General features: G+C 33.9%; 1 protein-coding gene across 3 annotated transcripts in view; it reads left to right on the plus strand.

Annotated features, from left to right (window-relative positions):
* The window catches only part of LOC131042329 (uncharacterized), a 244,112-nt gene that overhangs the window by 208,618 nt on the left and 16,300 nt on the right, over positions 1-19,194 (plus strand). For all 3 annotated transcript variants that reach the window (XM_057975679.2, XM_057975678.2, XM_057975680.2), the window contains one exon: positions 14,316-14,386. In XM_057975679.2, coding sequence (XP_057831662.1) covers positions 14,316-14,386 — 71 coding nt within the window. The remainder of the gene's footprint in view (positions 1-14,315; positions 14,387-19,194) is intronic.

Below are 19,194 nucleotides of genomic sequence, written 5' to 3' on the forward strand. Positions count from 1 at the left end.
ACTTATGCTGCCATTATACATTTTAGAGTTGAAACTTGAAACTTGAATATGCTGCCATGAATGATGAATTTTCAAATATTGCGTGTTTTTAGATCATATGACATGTGTAATGTTTCAATTATGGCACTTATGTTCTCTAAATGCATTAATTTCTTTATGTTTTTTTTGTAAAACTACGGTTTTTTTTTTTGCCGAGTCTTTCACGAGTCCGAGTCCGAGTCCAAAATTTTGGTTTGCCGAGTCCGAGGCGAGTTCGAGATTTTCAACTATGCTACATACCATTGGGTTGCTAGACTCTCCTTGTACATAAGTGTGTTGTGGTTAATGATATGCAAGCCCTTTGTACAACTAAGGTTCTTTGCCCTTCTAGAGGTAAGTTAGCTCCTCTTAATATGGTGGATGAAACTATAAGTAAGTTGGTTCCTCTTAGTTGTAGAACTAGAAACTTGGGATGTAAGTTCTATGTACAAGTAAGGTTGTTTGCTCTAATAGAGGTAAGTTAGCTCCTCTTAACGTAGTGGATGAAACTATAAGTAGATTGGTTCCTCTTAGTTGTAGAAGTAGAAACTTGGGACGACAACAGACAAATCCCTAGCATTGCAGTCAAAGAATTAGATCCATGCATATTCCACCATAGAATTGGATCCTCTTGTGCTAGTCTCCATATCCATTTTGGTATCTTTTGAATATCCCCTAAGAGTGGCAATACAAATGATGGTCGGTCTATGTAGAATCATACATCTTAATGATTTTCATGAACCCTACCTTCACCTCAACATCTTGTATGTGAGTAATTATGCTTGGCCTTTGCATAGACTACTTCAAGTTCAATGCATAAGACACCATGTGCAAGGGAGTGTTGAGCTTCTCCCATCAGCAATGAATGATAGGCTAAATGTGCTTATTTAAGAATGCTAATGCGGGGTCTTCCTCTTAAACAATAGTCTTCATTTGGCCAACCATACTATCACTTCATTGATACACCTCCCCAAGGTTAAGTGCATCTGAGTTGTCATATCTAATAATTCTTAAAACTCGAGTAATAATGGCTACAATGTGTTTTGTATTAGCCAAAAAAGTATCACTCTTCACCCTCATTCAATCTCCTCCCTTGCTCTAAGTTAGAATCGGGTTATTGATTCCACTCTATTGTCACGACAATTAATTGCAATGCCTCTTGCAACTCAAGCATCCTCTCCAACAAAATGAAGTATGATGCATATCTAGTCTCCATCTAATTTTGCCCATGTCCTTGAGTGCATTATTCATGGGGTGCACAGAACAAGGAGTCCATCAAATACGCTTTTAGGCTACCTCAATCAATTTTCTTGTAGCTTTGTCCAAATGTGTTACTTTTGTCACTAATTGCACCACATTCTCTAGCCTAATCTTCTCAATAACATCTCAAAGGATTGCAATCAGTGAAATTAGGAGACACGTGGCTTGCATTTCTCGATAATTTTTGAAAAACCTTTGGATCTGCAAGAGATTAGTGGCTTGCATTTCTCGATGTCTCCAAAGTCTCTATCTAAAAAAATTGCCATCTCCCAAAGTACCCAGGCGTTTCCACTACATCTCCCACATTTAGTCAGCCTTCGTCGGGTGAAAAAGACCATTTTCCAAGCCTAAAGTCTAAAACAACATTTCATGAGACTTCAAAAGCCCATTTACAAGCAAATCGAGCATAATATTAGCTTCCACTATAGAAAGGATTCGCCATTGAACAACTAATCGAGCCCAATATTGGTCGTCGATGTGTGTTGAACGAAAATATTGTAGATTTTTTTGAGATTTTAACTTTTCTTTGAAATATTGCCAGTTGCAATTGCATTTTTAGATATGTATTCAAAATGTGCAACCATTCAAAAATGGATTTTGTTGAAAAAAATTGCAAATAAACTGAGATTTTTCGCAAAATATCAAAAAACAAAATGGATTTTGACATTTTGTTGAATTTTTTTAAAATAGCAATCATGGCATTTGATGAGACCACATTTTTTTTAGGTATATATGTTATTGTATATTTGTCTATTTAAATTATATAAAAAAAAATAGAAATAGCCTATTTGGGAAATATTTCATTGTCTATTTGTCTATTTAAACTGTTTAAAGTGGAAATTTTACATTTGTCAATTTAAACTGTTTAAAGTGGAAATTTTACATTTGTCAATTTAAACTTTGAAGTTCTTAGTTAATGTTAAAACTACTACTTTACCATTGTTCTTGTTTTCAAAGTTCTAAATTTCATTGTTATGATATTATTTGAAAATAATAAAATTATTTTAAAAAAAAATTGGCATCTCCAAGTACCCCTATCTCCTATTTTTGAAAATTAGCCGTACCAGTTTCCAAGTCTCCCTGTCTCTTGGTGACCTTTATCGAAATTGAAAATTGGCATCCTTGTATTGCCTTCAACAATCAATAGCCCTATGGAAGTAAGGGTTGAGTGGACGATGCTTGATATTTATTCACCCATCCACTAGTCAACTAGTAGCTTTCATTTTCTACATTAGAATATTTGAGATATATCTTATTCAAGATTGTATTTCAATCTCATCTCAGTCAATTTGCTGGTATTAATTTATGTGATTGAAGATGATGATGTTAAAGAAATCTCATTGAGTAGTATGCCTTTTTGTTTTGACAATGTTGTATTAACATCAAACAAAATTAATCCAATTTTAAAATTTGTGATTTTTCCTTGAGTCAAGCAAAATTTGTCAATTATTGAAATTGCTTTCCTTGTCAAGAAGTCTACCTTTCAATGGGGAAATTTTTCATGCCAAGGATTGTTAATGTTTTGTAGCTTCGGTCAGATAATTCTAATCGATGAAATCAAATGCTTAATTGGCCTATCGGCCTTAAGCATTTGATATATATCCTCTACAAGTATTAATCCATTTTTTGCATTATGTATTTAATAAGATTTTTGCTAAAATATAAATCTTGAAATAGGATTATGAATTAATCATATGTATATATTTAATAATGTATAGCTATACATTATTAAATATACACATAATTAATTTGATTATATCAAATAACATTTAATCATATGCTTATTGATATTTACTATCGATCAGATTATGTGCGTTTAGCAAATCATATTAACAATGTAACAAATGCAAATTGGTTACCAATAATTATCGACTACATTACATTACGTATCGGCGTGTTCTTACACGGCCGAGAGACATGTCTCCGTAGAGAAGAGACATGTCTCTCTCCTTATATGAGGGAGACAATCGTATTGTGGATGTACAAAATAATTACAGTGCAGAAACAATATCGACTGCCTCCCAGAATATTGCAGGCCATTTGTTATTGGAAATTTAATATATTAATTGATTCCATTTCCATGTAAAATTGCAATAAGATTAATATCAGTTTTAATTGATCATTGTACAGCAGTTCATGTTAAATTAAATTGATATACAAAGGAATCCTTATATTGATATAAGAAGTGGAAATTGCATTAATAAGATTTAAAAGATCCTATATCCAAATCTGATATAAATATTAACATGGACCTCACTAATGGCATGTGAAAACACATAAGGCTTTGATTGCCACTACAAGTTGAATGGAAGATTATGGATTTGCAACAGATGATCGAGACTCTCCTCACCATAGTGTTAAGGAATATATTTATTAAGATTTAGTTGTCACAAGAAGAGGAGTCCAGAGGACAAAGGATATTGTAGGAATTTTGAATTTTCCCATCTTGAGCTATATTCTCGCATTGAAATGATAGTGTTTGAGAAACACCACCACATTTGTGTCCCTTCTTAGAACAAGGGGGCTTTGTAATATATTTTATTGTGCAATCACTAAAAGAGGTTTGGTTAGTGTATCTACACTTACTGGTATTGTAGATGGTATAATTGGTGAAAGAGGTGATTGGTTTATCTACTTTTATTAGTTTTGAATCTATCATACGCCGGAGGAGGAATTTGGTTCCTACAATCTTGGAGGAGAGATTTTGACTCTCTTAGAGGAGGTTGGACTCTTAGAGGAGAGTCATTCTCTCATTGTGCATGGAAACTAGGATTTGTCCTCTCATATGTTACAGAGTATTTGCAACTTTGATAGTTATTGTTGAATAGTTAGGATATCCACTAATATGTTCAGTTTGGTGTTGTCTTGGGTGTGCAAGAAAATTTGGTGGAGTTGCTTCATCAGATTTCTAGATGGATTTTTGTGTTTAGTTCATGTAGGATTCCATCCTTTGTTCAAATTGATGTAACAAGGTGGAAACATTGAAGATTAGATTACATTTGTAGTATATAGTGTAGGTTAGAAAAATAAATAAACTCATTAGTACTGTTAATCAAATAAGTATTTTAGTAATTAATGCTAGATTAGTATGTTACAGAGTATTTGTCCTCTCATTTGTTAAATAGTATGTTACAGAGTATTTGCAACTTTGATAGATATTGTTGAATAGTTAGGACATCCACTAATATGTTTGGTTTGGTGTTTTCTTGGGTGTGCAAGAAAATTTGGTGGAATTGCTTCATCGGATTTCTAGATGGATTGTTGTGTTTAGTTCATGTAGAATTTCATCATTCAGATTGATGTAACAAGGTGGAAACACTATAGTTTAGATCAATGAAGCAATAGTTTGCAAAAAATCGCGATTATACCCGATTAATCTTCAATCCTGGAGCTAGCCGATTTATTCCCCGAAAAAATCCCGATTCATGAAAAAATCGTTGACCAAGCGTTGACCCAATTCTCAAAGATTTTTTTACATTTAAATCATGTTAAAAACCCCAAAAATTGCAAAAAAGTGAAAAAAAATAATTGTTAAAACTTGCAAAACCCTAGAAAAACGCGTGAAATTACTGAATTGCTTAGAAGTAGGGTTGGTTTGAGACAATCAGAGTCAATGTGGAATCAACGTTGAAAAAGTTTGTTAATTTGTCCATTTTTGGGGGTTCATCATTCCCGACACTTCACTTGTTCAAACCCACAAGCTCAACGACCCAACAAAGGTAGAAAGCCAACAAGCTCAATGGCCCAGTGGGGGTTTGAACCTTGGTGGCTACCTCACCAATGGAGTTTTTCTACCACAACACTAAATGTTCAAAGACATATTTAATATATGTAGATATAAATATATGATTTTTAATTTATAATTGATATAGTTATTTTATGCTCAAACAAAGACATACAATTCATTATGTGAGCAATATATCTAAAGTGCTCCACGAAATAAATCTGAATGACAACAAACAAGCTTACATAGTTATAATAAAAGAGCCTCCAACACACAATCATTAAAATTTGTCTCTACCTAAAATAGTAGTTGCAAGCTAGGTATTGCCAAAATGGTAGTTGCAAACTAGGTATTGCCAAAACCAGTGGCTTGCTAATCTTTTACTTCAGCTAAACAAATGCTTTTTGTTGAATTCTACCCCGTATAAAAGACTTACCAATTGCCACTAGGGAATATAAAGCATTGCAACTATGGAATATGATTTGATAAGCTTTCTCAAATATTGAACTACCCCTAGAAAACTCCTTGCCTCAATCACAATGAAAGTCTTGGATCACTTCAAAATGGCTTCCACTTTTACTAACTTCCTAACGATTATTGTGTTAGTTTTAGGATCGGACTGTAATATATAGATAGCAAAATCAAAAAACCAAAAAATCAATGCACATAAAGAACACCAGAATACCCTAGGAAAACCTCCCACATGGAGGTGAAAAACCCAGCTATAATCTCAAATCTTATTATGACAAATCAGTATGAGTCTTTACGAATCTGCTTCAACACTTGAAGCAATCAGAACTGTAGAATGTGAACAGTGGTATGGAGTACTCAAATTAGGGCATACATAGTATTGAAATGACTTATCTGCAGTACACTTGAATCCTGATTCAAGACACCATTTGCAGATCAATTCACTACCTCAAGAAGGTTTGCTGCCCTTTGTATCTAGTTTGCTGTCTTTTGAATAACGTTCGCTGTCCTCAAGGTGGAGTTCGTTGTTTCCAAAAAGCAGTTCGCTGAGCATAGAAGATGATTCGTTGCTGATAAGAATGTATTTGCTGATTACTGCTGAATGAATGTATTCTTTGATTGTCGCTAAAGGAGATCGCTGTGTGGAATGAATGTGTAATAAGCATGAATGATGCTTTGTATATATATGTGACATAGCCTCCCAATTTACCTAGGTCGGCTTTATTCTTTTGGTGCCAAGAATAGGATCAAACCTATAGATTACTAGTTACATTCATATAGGTCTTGTCCAATACAATTGCAAGTTACATATAGGTCTTGCTTAATTACAAGTTACATTCAATAGGTCTTGTCTTATCCACAAGTTACATTATATAGGTCTTGCCCTATCCACAAGTTACATTCAATAGGTCTTGCCCAATATTCATAGCAAGCTATAATTACATATAATCCGAACTTAGCTATAATTTTGACACTCCCTCTTAGCTAGGGAGGATTCTAGCCAAATAACAAATCATCATGGACCTTTCCATGATATCCATCTTGCATTGCCCACAAAGGATGGATTCAAAACTTTATTATGCACACCTGCAAGAAATGAACACACACAAATATATTAATACACATCATGAACTTCTTTCATGATATCCATCTTGCATTGCCCGCAGAGGATGGATCCACCTTGCATTGCCCGCAAAGGGTGAGAAGAGGTCTTACACCTCAAAACTTCTCTACTGAGAGGAATAACCTGCCACCTTGCTTTCCGCAGAGGGTGGTTCCACCTTGCATTGCCCACAGAGGGTGGAGGAGGTCTTTCACCTCAATCTTCTCCTAGAGAAGGATCCAATGTCACCTTGCATTGCCCACAAAGGGTGACTCCATCTTGCATTGCCCGTAGAGGGTGGAAGATGCACCTTAATGCATCACTAGGACTGAGACTCCCTCTCAACCAAAGCTGTGTTCTCCACAACTCCAAGTCTCTCTTTGAAGTACACAAACTTTACTTGAGCAAGAGGCTTGGTGAGAACAACTGCAATAGTGGTGACATATTTCAGTTGAATTGCACTTTTCTGTATCATATCACAGTAGTGATAATGAGATTCCACATGTTTTGACCTGTTATAAAATACAAGATTAACAAACATCTTAATACAATTCTGATTGTCACAATCAATGACTATGGGTTCCCAAGGTTGCCCAAACAACTTAGCAAGAAGCTTTGTGAAGCCACATTGCTTCACATTTGATGCAATGTACTTAGCTTCCACTGTACTCAATGCAATTGAGGACTGATACCTGTTGGCACAAGAGATCACGACTTAACCCAACCTGAAACAGATTCCTAAAGTGTGCTTCCTGTTAGTAATACATTCTTCCCAATCACAATCAAAGTAGTCTTCCAAGGAAATGACAGTGTTGATTGGATACTTCAGCCCGTAGCCAACTGTTTCTTGCAAATATCTCAGGATATCCTTGGTTGCAACAAGATGAACATGCTTTGGTTTGTTCATAAATTGGCTGATAACAAATGCATCAAGGATCCAATCAACTGTCTGTATTCTGATGGATCTGCAATAATGAACTCAATTTTTTCAAGTTAGTTTCCATAGGAGTAGACATAGGTTCCCAATCCATCATTCCAAATCTATTCAATATACTTCCATGACTTAGAATAATTTCATTAGATCTTGCCATATTTCTAACCCTGGAAAGTAATGCATTAAGCCTAAGTCCTTCATTTCAAACTCTAAAGCTAATTCTTTCTTCATGGAGAGATGAGACTATTTTCACTAGTTAGAAATAAATCATCCAGAATTAGCATTTCACCAAAAAAAATTTTAAAAAATTTTAAAGTAAAGGTTAGAATCAACATCATTCTTGCAAGATCCTAAACTAATCAAATACTTGTCAATCTTCTCATACCAAGCTCAAGAAGCTTGCTTGAGGCTGTAAAAAGCTTTTCTTTAATCTGCACACATGAGATTCTCTATCTTGATTCTCACAACCTTCTAGTTATTCAATATAGACAACATTAAGAAAACAGTCTTTATATCCAACTTCCAGCTTGCAACATTAGCTATAATGGTTCTAATATTAGTATATCTAGCAGCAAGAGCAAATGTTTTCTTCTAACTATGAGCTACACATCTAGCTTCATATTTTCTCAAAAAGTTCCATATGGAACTCCCTTTCGATTCTTAATATAAAAATTGTGGTAATCAAGTCTCATGTAGATTGCATAATATAAGAATCAATCAAGGAAGGCAGCCATAAATCAAAGATAAGAAATGCCAATCTTTTCCTTACTTCACTTTTACGAAATGGACCCATAGCACAATCATTATGATCATGGCATACCTTCAAGTGAAGAAACCAAGCTCCCTCTTAAGCTTGAAGGCTTGGTAATTCAAGAATCTCTTGAAGAGAAGCATCAACATGATTAAATATTCCAATAGAATGAATTAACATGTAAAATAACTTATCTCTTTATTGACTAGACTTCCACCATTGACAACATATGCCAAGATTGCTCAAAAGGATATTGCCAGTCTATGATCAACTTCAATCATAGTGTAAAGCTACACAACATTCTTTAAATGTAGAATTGTTTTCCATAGTTGAATAACAGAGAGTTAGCTGTGCTTGATCATATCAGAAAACTAAGGTAAGTGTATGACTTCAGAAAACATTTTATAAAATCCATAAGCAAGGTATGTAAGCCAAATTGTCTTTCCAGCCAATGCGTAAAATCAGATATGAGTATCAACCACTCAAAATGATACACATTGTAGTTGAGCACAAGAGTTTGATCAAAAGTGAACTTCAAACTTCAAAAAATGTAATAGTCAGTATGCTCAAATTGAAGAGATAATATTACAATGAATATTATGTGAGGATAGTGAAAGCCATGACAGAAAATGCATTAGAGCTAAAGGCAATCCTCTACACAAGAGGAGCAGAGCAAGGTTATAATAAAAGTATAACAAAGATCATGAGAGCTTTACGAAGAGCTGATGAGAACCGAGAGTTGCACAGTCACAACCCTATATGACAACCTTATCCAAACATAAAACACTCATAGAACAGAAAATATAGTCCATACGATATTAAAGGATTTGATGCAAATCAAGAGACACGCCATAAGAGTATATAATTCCAAAGCAACAAGACTATTGAGCATTTCAAGACTTAGATAGAATACGGTGCATCAAAACTATGCAGCAAGTATGATAAAGGATCACATCATAATATGAAGATAGTAAGGCCATCATCAGACATATCTATTAAATAGGATGACTAAGGCATCTTACCTTTACATGCCTATCACACCAATGATTAAAGGACACTATTCATTATATGTTTTCAACTAATGTTCCATATTTCTAAATCTCCTATAAATTTCATTCATCTTTCAATCTTCCTATTTATGCTTGCTGGTATATCCGTCAAGATACTCCTAGTTTTATATCTGCAACAGATGCTACTAATATTAAGTGTCAAGGATGATATATTTAGATCAATGAATCAAATTGGATCATTGCATATTCATAGCAAATCACATCAGGAAGGATGAAAGATAAACATACTCAAAAATAGAGAGTAAGACAATCCGAATACTAACTTCAACAATCCGAACTAAGGATTAGAACAAATTCTTAAAGCAAGAACAAAGCTCGAACTAGGGTGATAGTTACAAACCTTAGGATGACAATTATACCGCCCTTAATGGAATAAAAGAAATACTTAAGATTTGAAGCTAGAAGGAAACAAGTGCACAAACCAACATACGAAGGCACTCTCTGAAGAAATAGTTAACAAGCAAGAGAACCCTGTGCACTAGTTAAGATCCCAAACTACGGTTGTAGGAAATAACTACTACCAATAACGACAAGGAAGACAGATACAAGTCTCCAAACCTTTCTTAACAGAGGTAAGTAAATGAGGGTAAAGGAGTAAGAACAATTGTAGAACCCTTCATATTCTTGTTATGGCCCCATCGATGCCCTCAATTTGACAAGCAAGTATATAGTCCAGATTCGTTGCCGATTCATGCTAGCCCTAGTCCTGCAAAAGAAGTAATACAAGATCTACCTTCAAGCTGTTAGGCTTTATAGAAGGAACTTGCTTTGATACCATGTTAGTTTTAGGATCAAACTATAATATATAGATAGCAAAATCAGAAAACTAAAAAATGAATGCACATAAAGAACACCAGAATACCTTGGGAAAACCTCCCACGTGGAGGTGAAAAACCCAACTATAATCTCAAATCTTATTATGACAAATCAGTATGAGTCTTTACGAATCTGCTTCAACACTTGAAGCAATCAGAACTGCAGAATGTGAACATTAATATGGAGTACTCAAACTAGGGCATACACAGTATTGATGTAATGTTCCCAGTTGGGGATTGGATTATTTGGCGTTCAAGTCCTGCAAACAAACGTTAGTATACAAACAATATGAAAGATAATTAAACATATATATTTATTTGTGCAATTATAAAAGAAAGAATGCTATACGTTATTCTACATATTTAACAAATAATGTTAACTGATTTATTGTTATCTATAAAAAAAAGATACAATACTTAGTTGGACCTTACCTGGATTGACCCAACCCTCTATTGAGAAATATTTCTCAGTTAGGAGCAACCCAGGATGTCGTCCTCCTAAGGTCTCTATTTGGGATCTCTATTAATGAGTGAAATCATTAATGTTCTCAAAGCTTGGCAGAGATCCCACCCCTGCTCAAGCTTCTCTATCTCTAACATATGCATATGGTTAACCTCTACAATATATATATTGTCTCTAAGAGATTCCCTATGAATCTCTCTCTGGATTCCTCTTGGAATCTTGGCATTCAATTATGCCCTCTGGTCTCTATGGCTCCTTTAAAAAGAGCAATCATTATAGACATTATCAGGGACTTAAATACAATTCTGCTCTGAAATGCCTCAATGATCCCTAGCTCTGTAAATTGCCTTTGAAGCAATCTCTATTTCCTCTGTTTTAATTCAAAGTGTATCTCTACAATCTTATGGTAATTGTTATTTAACATCACTAATATATCACTATTATATTATAATCCTGAGTGTATCTCTATCTCTAGAAGTGTCATTACAATTCTGAGTGCATCTCTATTATGCTAATTCTGAATGTATCTTTGCAACTTTGATTCTAAATGCATCTCTGATATATTAATTTAGAATGTATCTTTGTTATTTACCGGCTATTCTGCTTTAATTTATCTTGTGGTATGATTCGAATTCCACGGCATTATTCATGAAGTATTTATTACGGTTTAGGGCAAACCACTTATCGTTCACTTGCCGGTGGTGTATCCTGGATATGCTCGGTACACTCTACTCCTTCCACGGTTTTTGCTTCCAACGTGGCTATCACTATTAGCACTATCCCCCCTTTTTTCCCCCCTTTGCTCAGCGCAACCCCGTGGTTTTGTATGTTTGGATCGGTTCCCGTCAAAGGGCGTGACTCCTGTGCGGGGCATTTTGCCTATATTAATTTAGTCATTTCGTGACTTAAGGTTTTAATTTAATTCATTGTCTCCATCGGCTCTAAAGCTATTCTTATTACTTAACATTATTTGTTTATCCTTTATAAATTACGGTTTACTTTCTTATTTATTTGTTTTATCATTATTAATTAGTATTTACCAAGATTTATCCCTTATTTATTAATTATTATTTGTCACTAATGTTATTTGTAGCATTTGATTAAAAGGTGATATGAAAAATGAATAATAATTAATAATTATTTATTTATTAATAATTAAAATTGTTATGTATTTGACAAGAATAAGGTATCAGGATATCACATTTACATTAATCGGGGGTCATTGCAATTGAAATGACTTATCTGCAGTACACTTGAATCCTGATTCAAGACACCATTTGCAGATCAATTCACTGCCTCAAGAAGGTTTGCTGCCCTTTGTATCTAGTTTGCTGTCCTTTGAATAAGGTTTGATGTCCTCTGAATAAGGTTCCATGTCCTCAAGGTGGAGTTCGCTGTTTCCAGAAAGTAGTTCGCTGAGCATAGAAGATGATTCGCTGATGACTGCATGGATTCGCTGATTATTGTTGAATGAATGTATTCTCTGATTGTCGCTGAAGGAGATCACTGTGTGGAATGAATGTGTAATAAGCATGAATGATGCTTTGTATATATATGTGACATAGCCTTCCAATTTACCTAGGTGGAGTTTATTGTTTTGGCGCCAAGAATAGGATCAAACCTATAGATTACAAGTTACATTCATATAGGTCTTGTCCAATACAATTGCAAGTTACATATAGGTCTTGCTTAATTACAAGTTACATTCAATAGGTCTTGTCTTATCCACAAGTTACATTCAATAGGTCTTGCCCTATCCACAAGTTACATTATTTAGGTCTTGCCCAATATTCATAGCAAGCTATAATTACATGTAATCCGAACTTGGCTATAATTTCGACATATTGGATCTCTGTCTGATAAATTTTGATCTCAGCGACTTCATAGACTTAGCTAATCTTTGATCTCAGACTTAGACAACTATTTGGTGTATTTGGTGATTGCCCTTTTAAAAAGTTAAATGAATATTTGCCTATGTAATCAGGAATATGAATATAAACAACAAAAATCTATTTTCTACAATTCATGGGTTAAACTCCTTGTCTCAATCACAATGAAAGTCTTGGATCACTTCAAAATGGCTTTCACTTTTACTAAATTCCTAACAATTGTTGGATCTCTGTCTAATAAATTTTGATCTCAGCTACTTCATAGACTTAGCTAATACCCCTAGAAAACTCCTTGCCTCAATCACAATGAAAGTCTTGGATCACTTCAAAATGGCTTCCACTTTTACTAAATTCCTAACAATAATTGGATCTCAATCTGATAAATTTTGATCTTAGCTACTTCATAGACTTAGCTAATCTTTGATCTCAGACTTAGACAACTATTTGGTGTATTTGGTGACTGCCCTTTAAAAAAGTAAAATGAATATTTGCCAATGTAATCAGCAATATGAATATAAACGACAAAATCTATTTTCTACAATTCATGGGTTAAACTCTATTTTATTTACTCTCTATATCTCTATGCTATGGAAATGCCCTTAAGTTTTAAATTAAAAAAAAAAGTAGTTTTTGTCTATTTTTCTACAAATTTTTACAATTTTTTAAAATCCAATTTCTTACCCGTTTTTTTCAAAAAATCTTATACTTTTAGTTTGCCTATTTTTTCCCCAAATGGTTTTTGTTACTATATAAAGTATTGCAATTGTGGAATATAATTTGATAAGCTTTCTAAAATATTGAATTAACCCTACAAAACTCCTTGCCTCAATCACAATGAAATTCTTGGATCAATTCAAAATGGCTTTCACTTTTACTATTTGTCTGTTAACTTTTGATTTCAATTACTTCATAGACTTAGTTAATATTTGATCTGACTTAGACAACTATTTGGTGTATTTGGTGACTGCCCTCTTAAAAAGTTAACTAATTATTTGCCTATGTAATCCATAATATGAATATAAACCACAAAAAATTATTTTCTACAATTCATGGGTTAAACTCTATTTTATTTGCTCTTTATATCTCTATGCTATGGAAATGCCCTGAAATTATTTAAGAAAAAAGTTTCTCTTTTTCTACAATTTTTTATGTTTTTTTTTAAATCCGATTTTTTCCAGATTTTTTCCCCCTTTTTTTCAAAAAATCTTATACCTTTGGTTTGCCAATTTTTTCCCTAAACGATTTTTGCTACTATGGTTTAGATTACATCTGTAGTATATAGTCTATGTTAGAAAAATAAACTCACTCATAAGTACTGTTAATTAAATACATATTTAGTAGTTAATGTTAGATTAGGTACTTGGAATTACTTTCTTGTATGAAGGTTGCTTAGGGCAGTTTGGGTTGTTGATAGAAAGAGGCTTTATAGAGCAAATGCAAATAATGTAAAATCTATCCTTGAAAATACAATGTTATATGTTATTGGGTGTTTGTCTCTGCAATTATGGTTTAGTGTTCTGTATTGCTCACCATTTTCATAAATTTATGTAGGTTGGATTTGAAATTCTCCTACCTACAGTAATTGGGTCTACTTCTGATCAATGTTACTTGAAGAATATATACAATTATTATTGTGAATGTCATTTATATTGATACCCATTGTTGATTTTGCTTAGAAAATTATTTTACAATTTCTTGTGAGAAATCACTTATCAGTATAATTTATAATGTGCATACAATTTTTTAAAGTCAGTTTTGTAAAGAGATCTAGTATCAATGAATAGAATTACTTTTAACATGGGCATGCTGAAATAGCAGGTGCTGTAGTAAGCCAAGAGGATTTCAAGAAGTTTATACGTATACATCCATCTACTAAATCAATGCAAGAGGTAAGTGCATTCTATTTGCATTTCTGAGAAGCTAATGGGGTGATGGGAGTGCATTCTATAATTTACAATCGTTTGTCTTGAGGGATATTTTATACTATAGACAAAGTTAATGTGTTTTATTTTCTTTCCTAATTCATTGTTTCTAGAATAATGTTTGAACCTTGATCCAAGGTATAGGATACAAGTAGCAGTTAGGAATTGCACATGTGATGATCATATTGAGTTCATAAACTCAGCAAATGTCAATATTCAGTCTTCTCAGTAAAAGGACCAAAATTAAAGAACATTTAAAGCATACAAGGGACACTTGAATGGTGTGTTGTAGTTTATGTCTGGTGCAAGTTAAGTCACTTTTTGAACCTGGCAATGTTTGGTCTTACTCATCTGCTTGCTTTGCCTTCCTGTTTCCTGTGTATCTTACTAATCATCATTGCTTTTGTCAACCTGACAGAAGCTAACCAGGGGAAATAATAATAAGCAATACAAACTGCAATGGATGACATTGTGTACATTAAGTATCAACATGCATATACATTTGAAATCAGATTGGGTAATGAAAAGGATGATGCATTTAACATATAACTGCACAAATATATATAGGATCAGACCATCTTAAGCTTAGTGGTACTGGGATAATATTATGCTTGTGGCAATCTCTGAAGGGATGGAGATGATTTTTTGTTTTGGTACAGGACATAGTTATAAAATCCTTGGTAGTTTTGTAACAATGGTTACATTGGCCTTTAGTAGTAAAATACAATGGCTTACAAAGCAGGTAAGTGCTAAGGGTTATAAATGTGAAGGCCAAAATAATTAATGATGTGAGAATCTTCTAAACCCAGATTTAAAACCACTTTTCCTTGGTGCTATTTGGTTAGCTATAGTCAAATATACTACATGATACAGGATGCGCAAATAATCTTATGGTGAAATTTTTTTGTACAATTCTTAACACTGCACCATTTATTCTATATATGGAGATGAAACTTCCCTTGACTTGGTAAGTCAGATTGTTGGTTGAAAAATTTGTACACTTGGGGAAATATACAAAATTGTGGTTTCAACCACAATGTGTGAGTAAAACTCTCCTAATTAAGGGAAGGCTCCCCCTATCTAACTACAACTTTGAAAATAAAATAGGATGGGACAGCAATCTTTCTTTTTCTTTCAAGAAAGACAATATCCTTTTCTCTTCACAGAAAATGATAGTGATTTGATATAAACAACAGTAACCACTTTCAAAATGAAATGAGAGAAAGGAAATGAAGTTTCCTGAAAGCGCAAAGACTTCCGTCACTTCCTTCGGAACGGGACGGGACAACAATATCAAGCTCAAAGACTTGATTATGTGAAGTCCTATCAACCCTTATGCTATAAAGAACAAATTATGGTAGCTCAAAGACTGGGATATCTTATTCTTTTTTACTTAAAACAATGGGAAGCAGTATAAGCTCAAAGACTTATAGCTATTTCTCACAGAATCTATTCATAAATTCTCTTAAGAACAAGTGAAAGCACAAAGACTTGCAGCTTCTCTCATCAAAATATTTATTTTAATCTATATTAACGTCAAATACTTGCAGCACAAAGACTGCAAATCAAATGTGATTAAATTCTTTAAGAAACACTTGCAAGAAAGATAATATAGAACACAAACTCAAGTATGTAGCAAAAAGACTCAAAGCTTGAGCAATTTCCTTCTATTCCTTTCAATTCTTGAATTTACACATGAAAGCTCAAAGACTTCTTTGCTGTAAATTTGGCAGAGTTTTTGCTTGCTTTCCAAAAAGATAAAAATTACAATAGACCCCTCGAGTATTTATAGAAGAGGAGCCTTGAGAAAAAAGTGGGAGGATCCTAACTAACTTGAGAGATTCTCTCAACCACCAAGACTTATTCAATAACTAACTAAGAATTATTCCAACTACAGTCCTAATTGAACACAACTTGTAGTTGCTTTACATGTAATTACAAAAGCGCAAGTAATAAGTTAACGTGCAATTACAAAGTTATTTTTTACATTTAACTTGTCAAAACAAAATTACAAATGCATAGCTAAAACTATTCCATGTGTCTAAAGACACGAATCTAACTGCTTCATCCTTTGTTGGTGACGATCTTCATGCTGCTTCAGGATGCTAGAACTTGAAGTATTCTAGATTGGTAAAGACATCTTGAACCAGAACGGGAACTTGCATCCTTGTCTTCTTGCTTGGGGTAGTACTATCTTTTCAGGAGGGAAAGGGTCGCCTTCCTCTTTTTCATGCAATGACCATCTTTGTCTTGAAAGCATTCTATGCTCTCAACCATGAATTGTTGTTGTATCTCGTCTTTGTGTCATCCTTCATTCTTGAAATCTTCTTGCAAAATAAGGCCTATGCCTTAATCCATTGATTTGGTAGATCGTGTGTGCAAACCGGACTAACAAGGGAAGGGATAAATTGATGCAAAAATGGGCTCACAAGTGAATTTCGGGTTTTGGAAGCTGCATTACATGTGTGGGATAAACAAGAGCATTAACTTACAATTGCGGGGAACAAACATGCAACTTCATATGTGTAATGGGTAACTACAAGTTTGCACTTGTAATTGGACCTTTAGAACTCAATTTCAAGTGTTTTTTTAGTCCATTTTGGACCAATTTCGGGTTCTAGATGGCTAACTGCAGGTAGACTTTAAATGGGGAAAATGAATGAAGGTGTGAAATGAGTGGATGAAATGGTATGTACGGATGATGGAAATGAATATGAAAAGATTTTGGGAAGATCATCTTCAAGAAAATGGGAAAAACTTTCAACATGTAATCCGGTTCTAAAAACCCAATTTTGAAAGGATGGGTATTTCTCATCTTTGCAACTTGGAATTTCAACAAAAGATGGTTAAATCTTTTATCCGTAAGGGAAGAACAATTATTTTCATCCAACTTGTAATCGGGATTTAAAATCCCGAATACAAGTAAAGAGGGAAAATGGGGAAGAACAATGCAATTCTAAAATTGCTTTACAAAGGGGAAATCTCTCTCACAAAACTGATTTTTGGGGAAGAACCAACATATTTACAAATTTACAACTAGAAAGGAAAAACAAGAAAAATGAACAAGAAGAAAAGAAATCTTACCTTGCTCCAATCTGAAAATGCCTCTCCAAAAGACGATCAATCTTTGAAATAAAGAAGAATATCTCTCAAAAAGAAATTAACCGTATTCCAAAACCCTAGCCACATTTTTGAAAAATGTCCAAAACTGAAAAACGTGGCAGCAAATGCATGAAAAATGAATCAAACAAAGCTCCAATCTCCACGCCTAGATGAAAGAAGCCAAAATGACTTAGGAGAGGTATGATTCGTGGCATTTGAAGAAGTAAAACGTGGCATTTTTCAAAAACGTTTTTTGCTGTTAAAACGCCTTCAAACCAGCAAACAAATCCACCAAATGGCATGAGAAGAGTTTCAAAATGCATAAAAATAGGGAGGAATCCAAAACGCCTTCTATCTCCCAAAAAATCTCCACAAAAATTTGCCTAAAATCCTTAAAAAAACGTTTTCCCTTGCAATTCGGATTTTTTGGAACCAATAACAAGTTCGAAATGCATTGAAACAATGAAAATCAGTTTTTTTAGAAGATATAACAAGTTTAAAATTTCACTTCTTCAACATGTTGGGCGAAATCGGGATTTTTTGGCCAAATAGCAAGTTTAAAATGTCAAAAATGCACTTTATGAGCAAAATCGGATTTTTGGAGACAAAGTGCAAGTTTTAAATCGTCACTTTTTCACTTGCAAGGCAAAATCGGGATTTTTGGAGAGAGATGCAAGTTTTACTTACTTGTAAAGGGGAAATAAACTCCTACAACAAGTTATAACTTACTTGCACATATGTAATAGGGTTTTAAAATCCCTATTACATGTAAAAACCATTAAAGTAGGGGTTTTTGGAGAGAACTACAAGTTTACTTGTAATTTAGCCAAAAAATCCCTATTTTAACTAAACAAGCCAAAAAACAATAAAAATAATAAAAAACAACAAAGGGGAAATTTAAAACAAATTACAAGCTTTCATTTTTTAATAAAAGTGCACATGTAATAAGCTGAAAATTCCCCTACAAAGACCAAAACAATGGACATCATTGCAACTTGCAGTTTGAAGAAAATTCTCCACCTGCAATCGAGATTTTAAAACTCAAAATTGAAGGAAAGATGTAGCAAACGAACCCAGAATTCGACGAAATTCGAAAAGTAGTTCGAGGATGGATTGAGGATTAAGCTAGTCCAAGGATTAGTCGAAATTCTGCCTTGGGAAGCATGCCATAGAGTAAAATTTTACATTTTTTCACAAAAATTTTATGTAATGGTCCTTCATTTTTGGAAACAAAAATGAGGACAACAACTGGCTCTGATTGGTAAGCTATTCTCTTCAGAGAGACCTCATTGTGAGTGAGCTCCAAAATTATGAGGGAGGATGCATAAGCTATTCTCTTCAGAGCTGGCTAGCAGAGGAAGAACCACTCAAACCCTAGGTATAACATTTGCCAATTGGATTTTGGGATCTAAAGACTAAAATGATTGATAAATTATGTTTTCTCTTTTCTCTTTGCTTACTAACTTTTCCATTTTATTTATTTTGCAGATGCTTGGTGGCAAAATTGGGGTGGAAATGCCCCACATCTCAAAAAATTTGCCCTCGGAGTCTTATGTCAGCCTTGTAGTTCATCCAATTGTGAGCGCAATTGGAGCTTGTTTGAAGCAATCCACACAAAGAAGAGGAGCAAGTTAGCACAGAAACGGCTCAATGACCTTGTCTACTTGCAATAT

Source organism: Cryptomeria japonica, chromosome 6 (genome assembly GCF_030272615.1).
Source record: "Cryptomeria japonica chromosome 6, Sugi_1.0, whole genome shotgun sequence".
Lineage (NCBI taxonomy): Eukaryota > Viridiplantae > Streptophyta > Pinopsida > Cupressales > Cupressaceae > Cryptomeria > Cryptomeria japonica.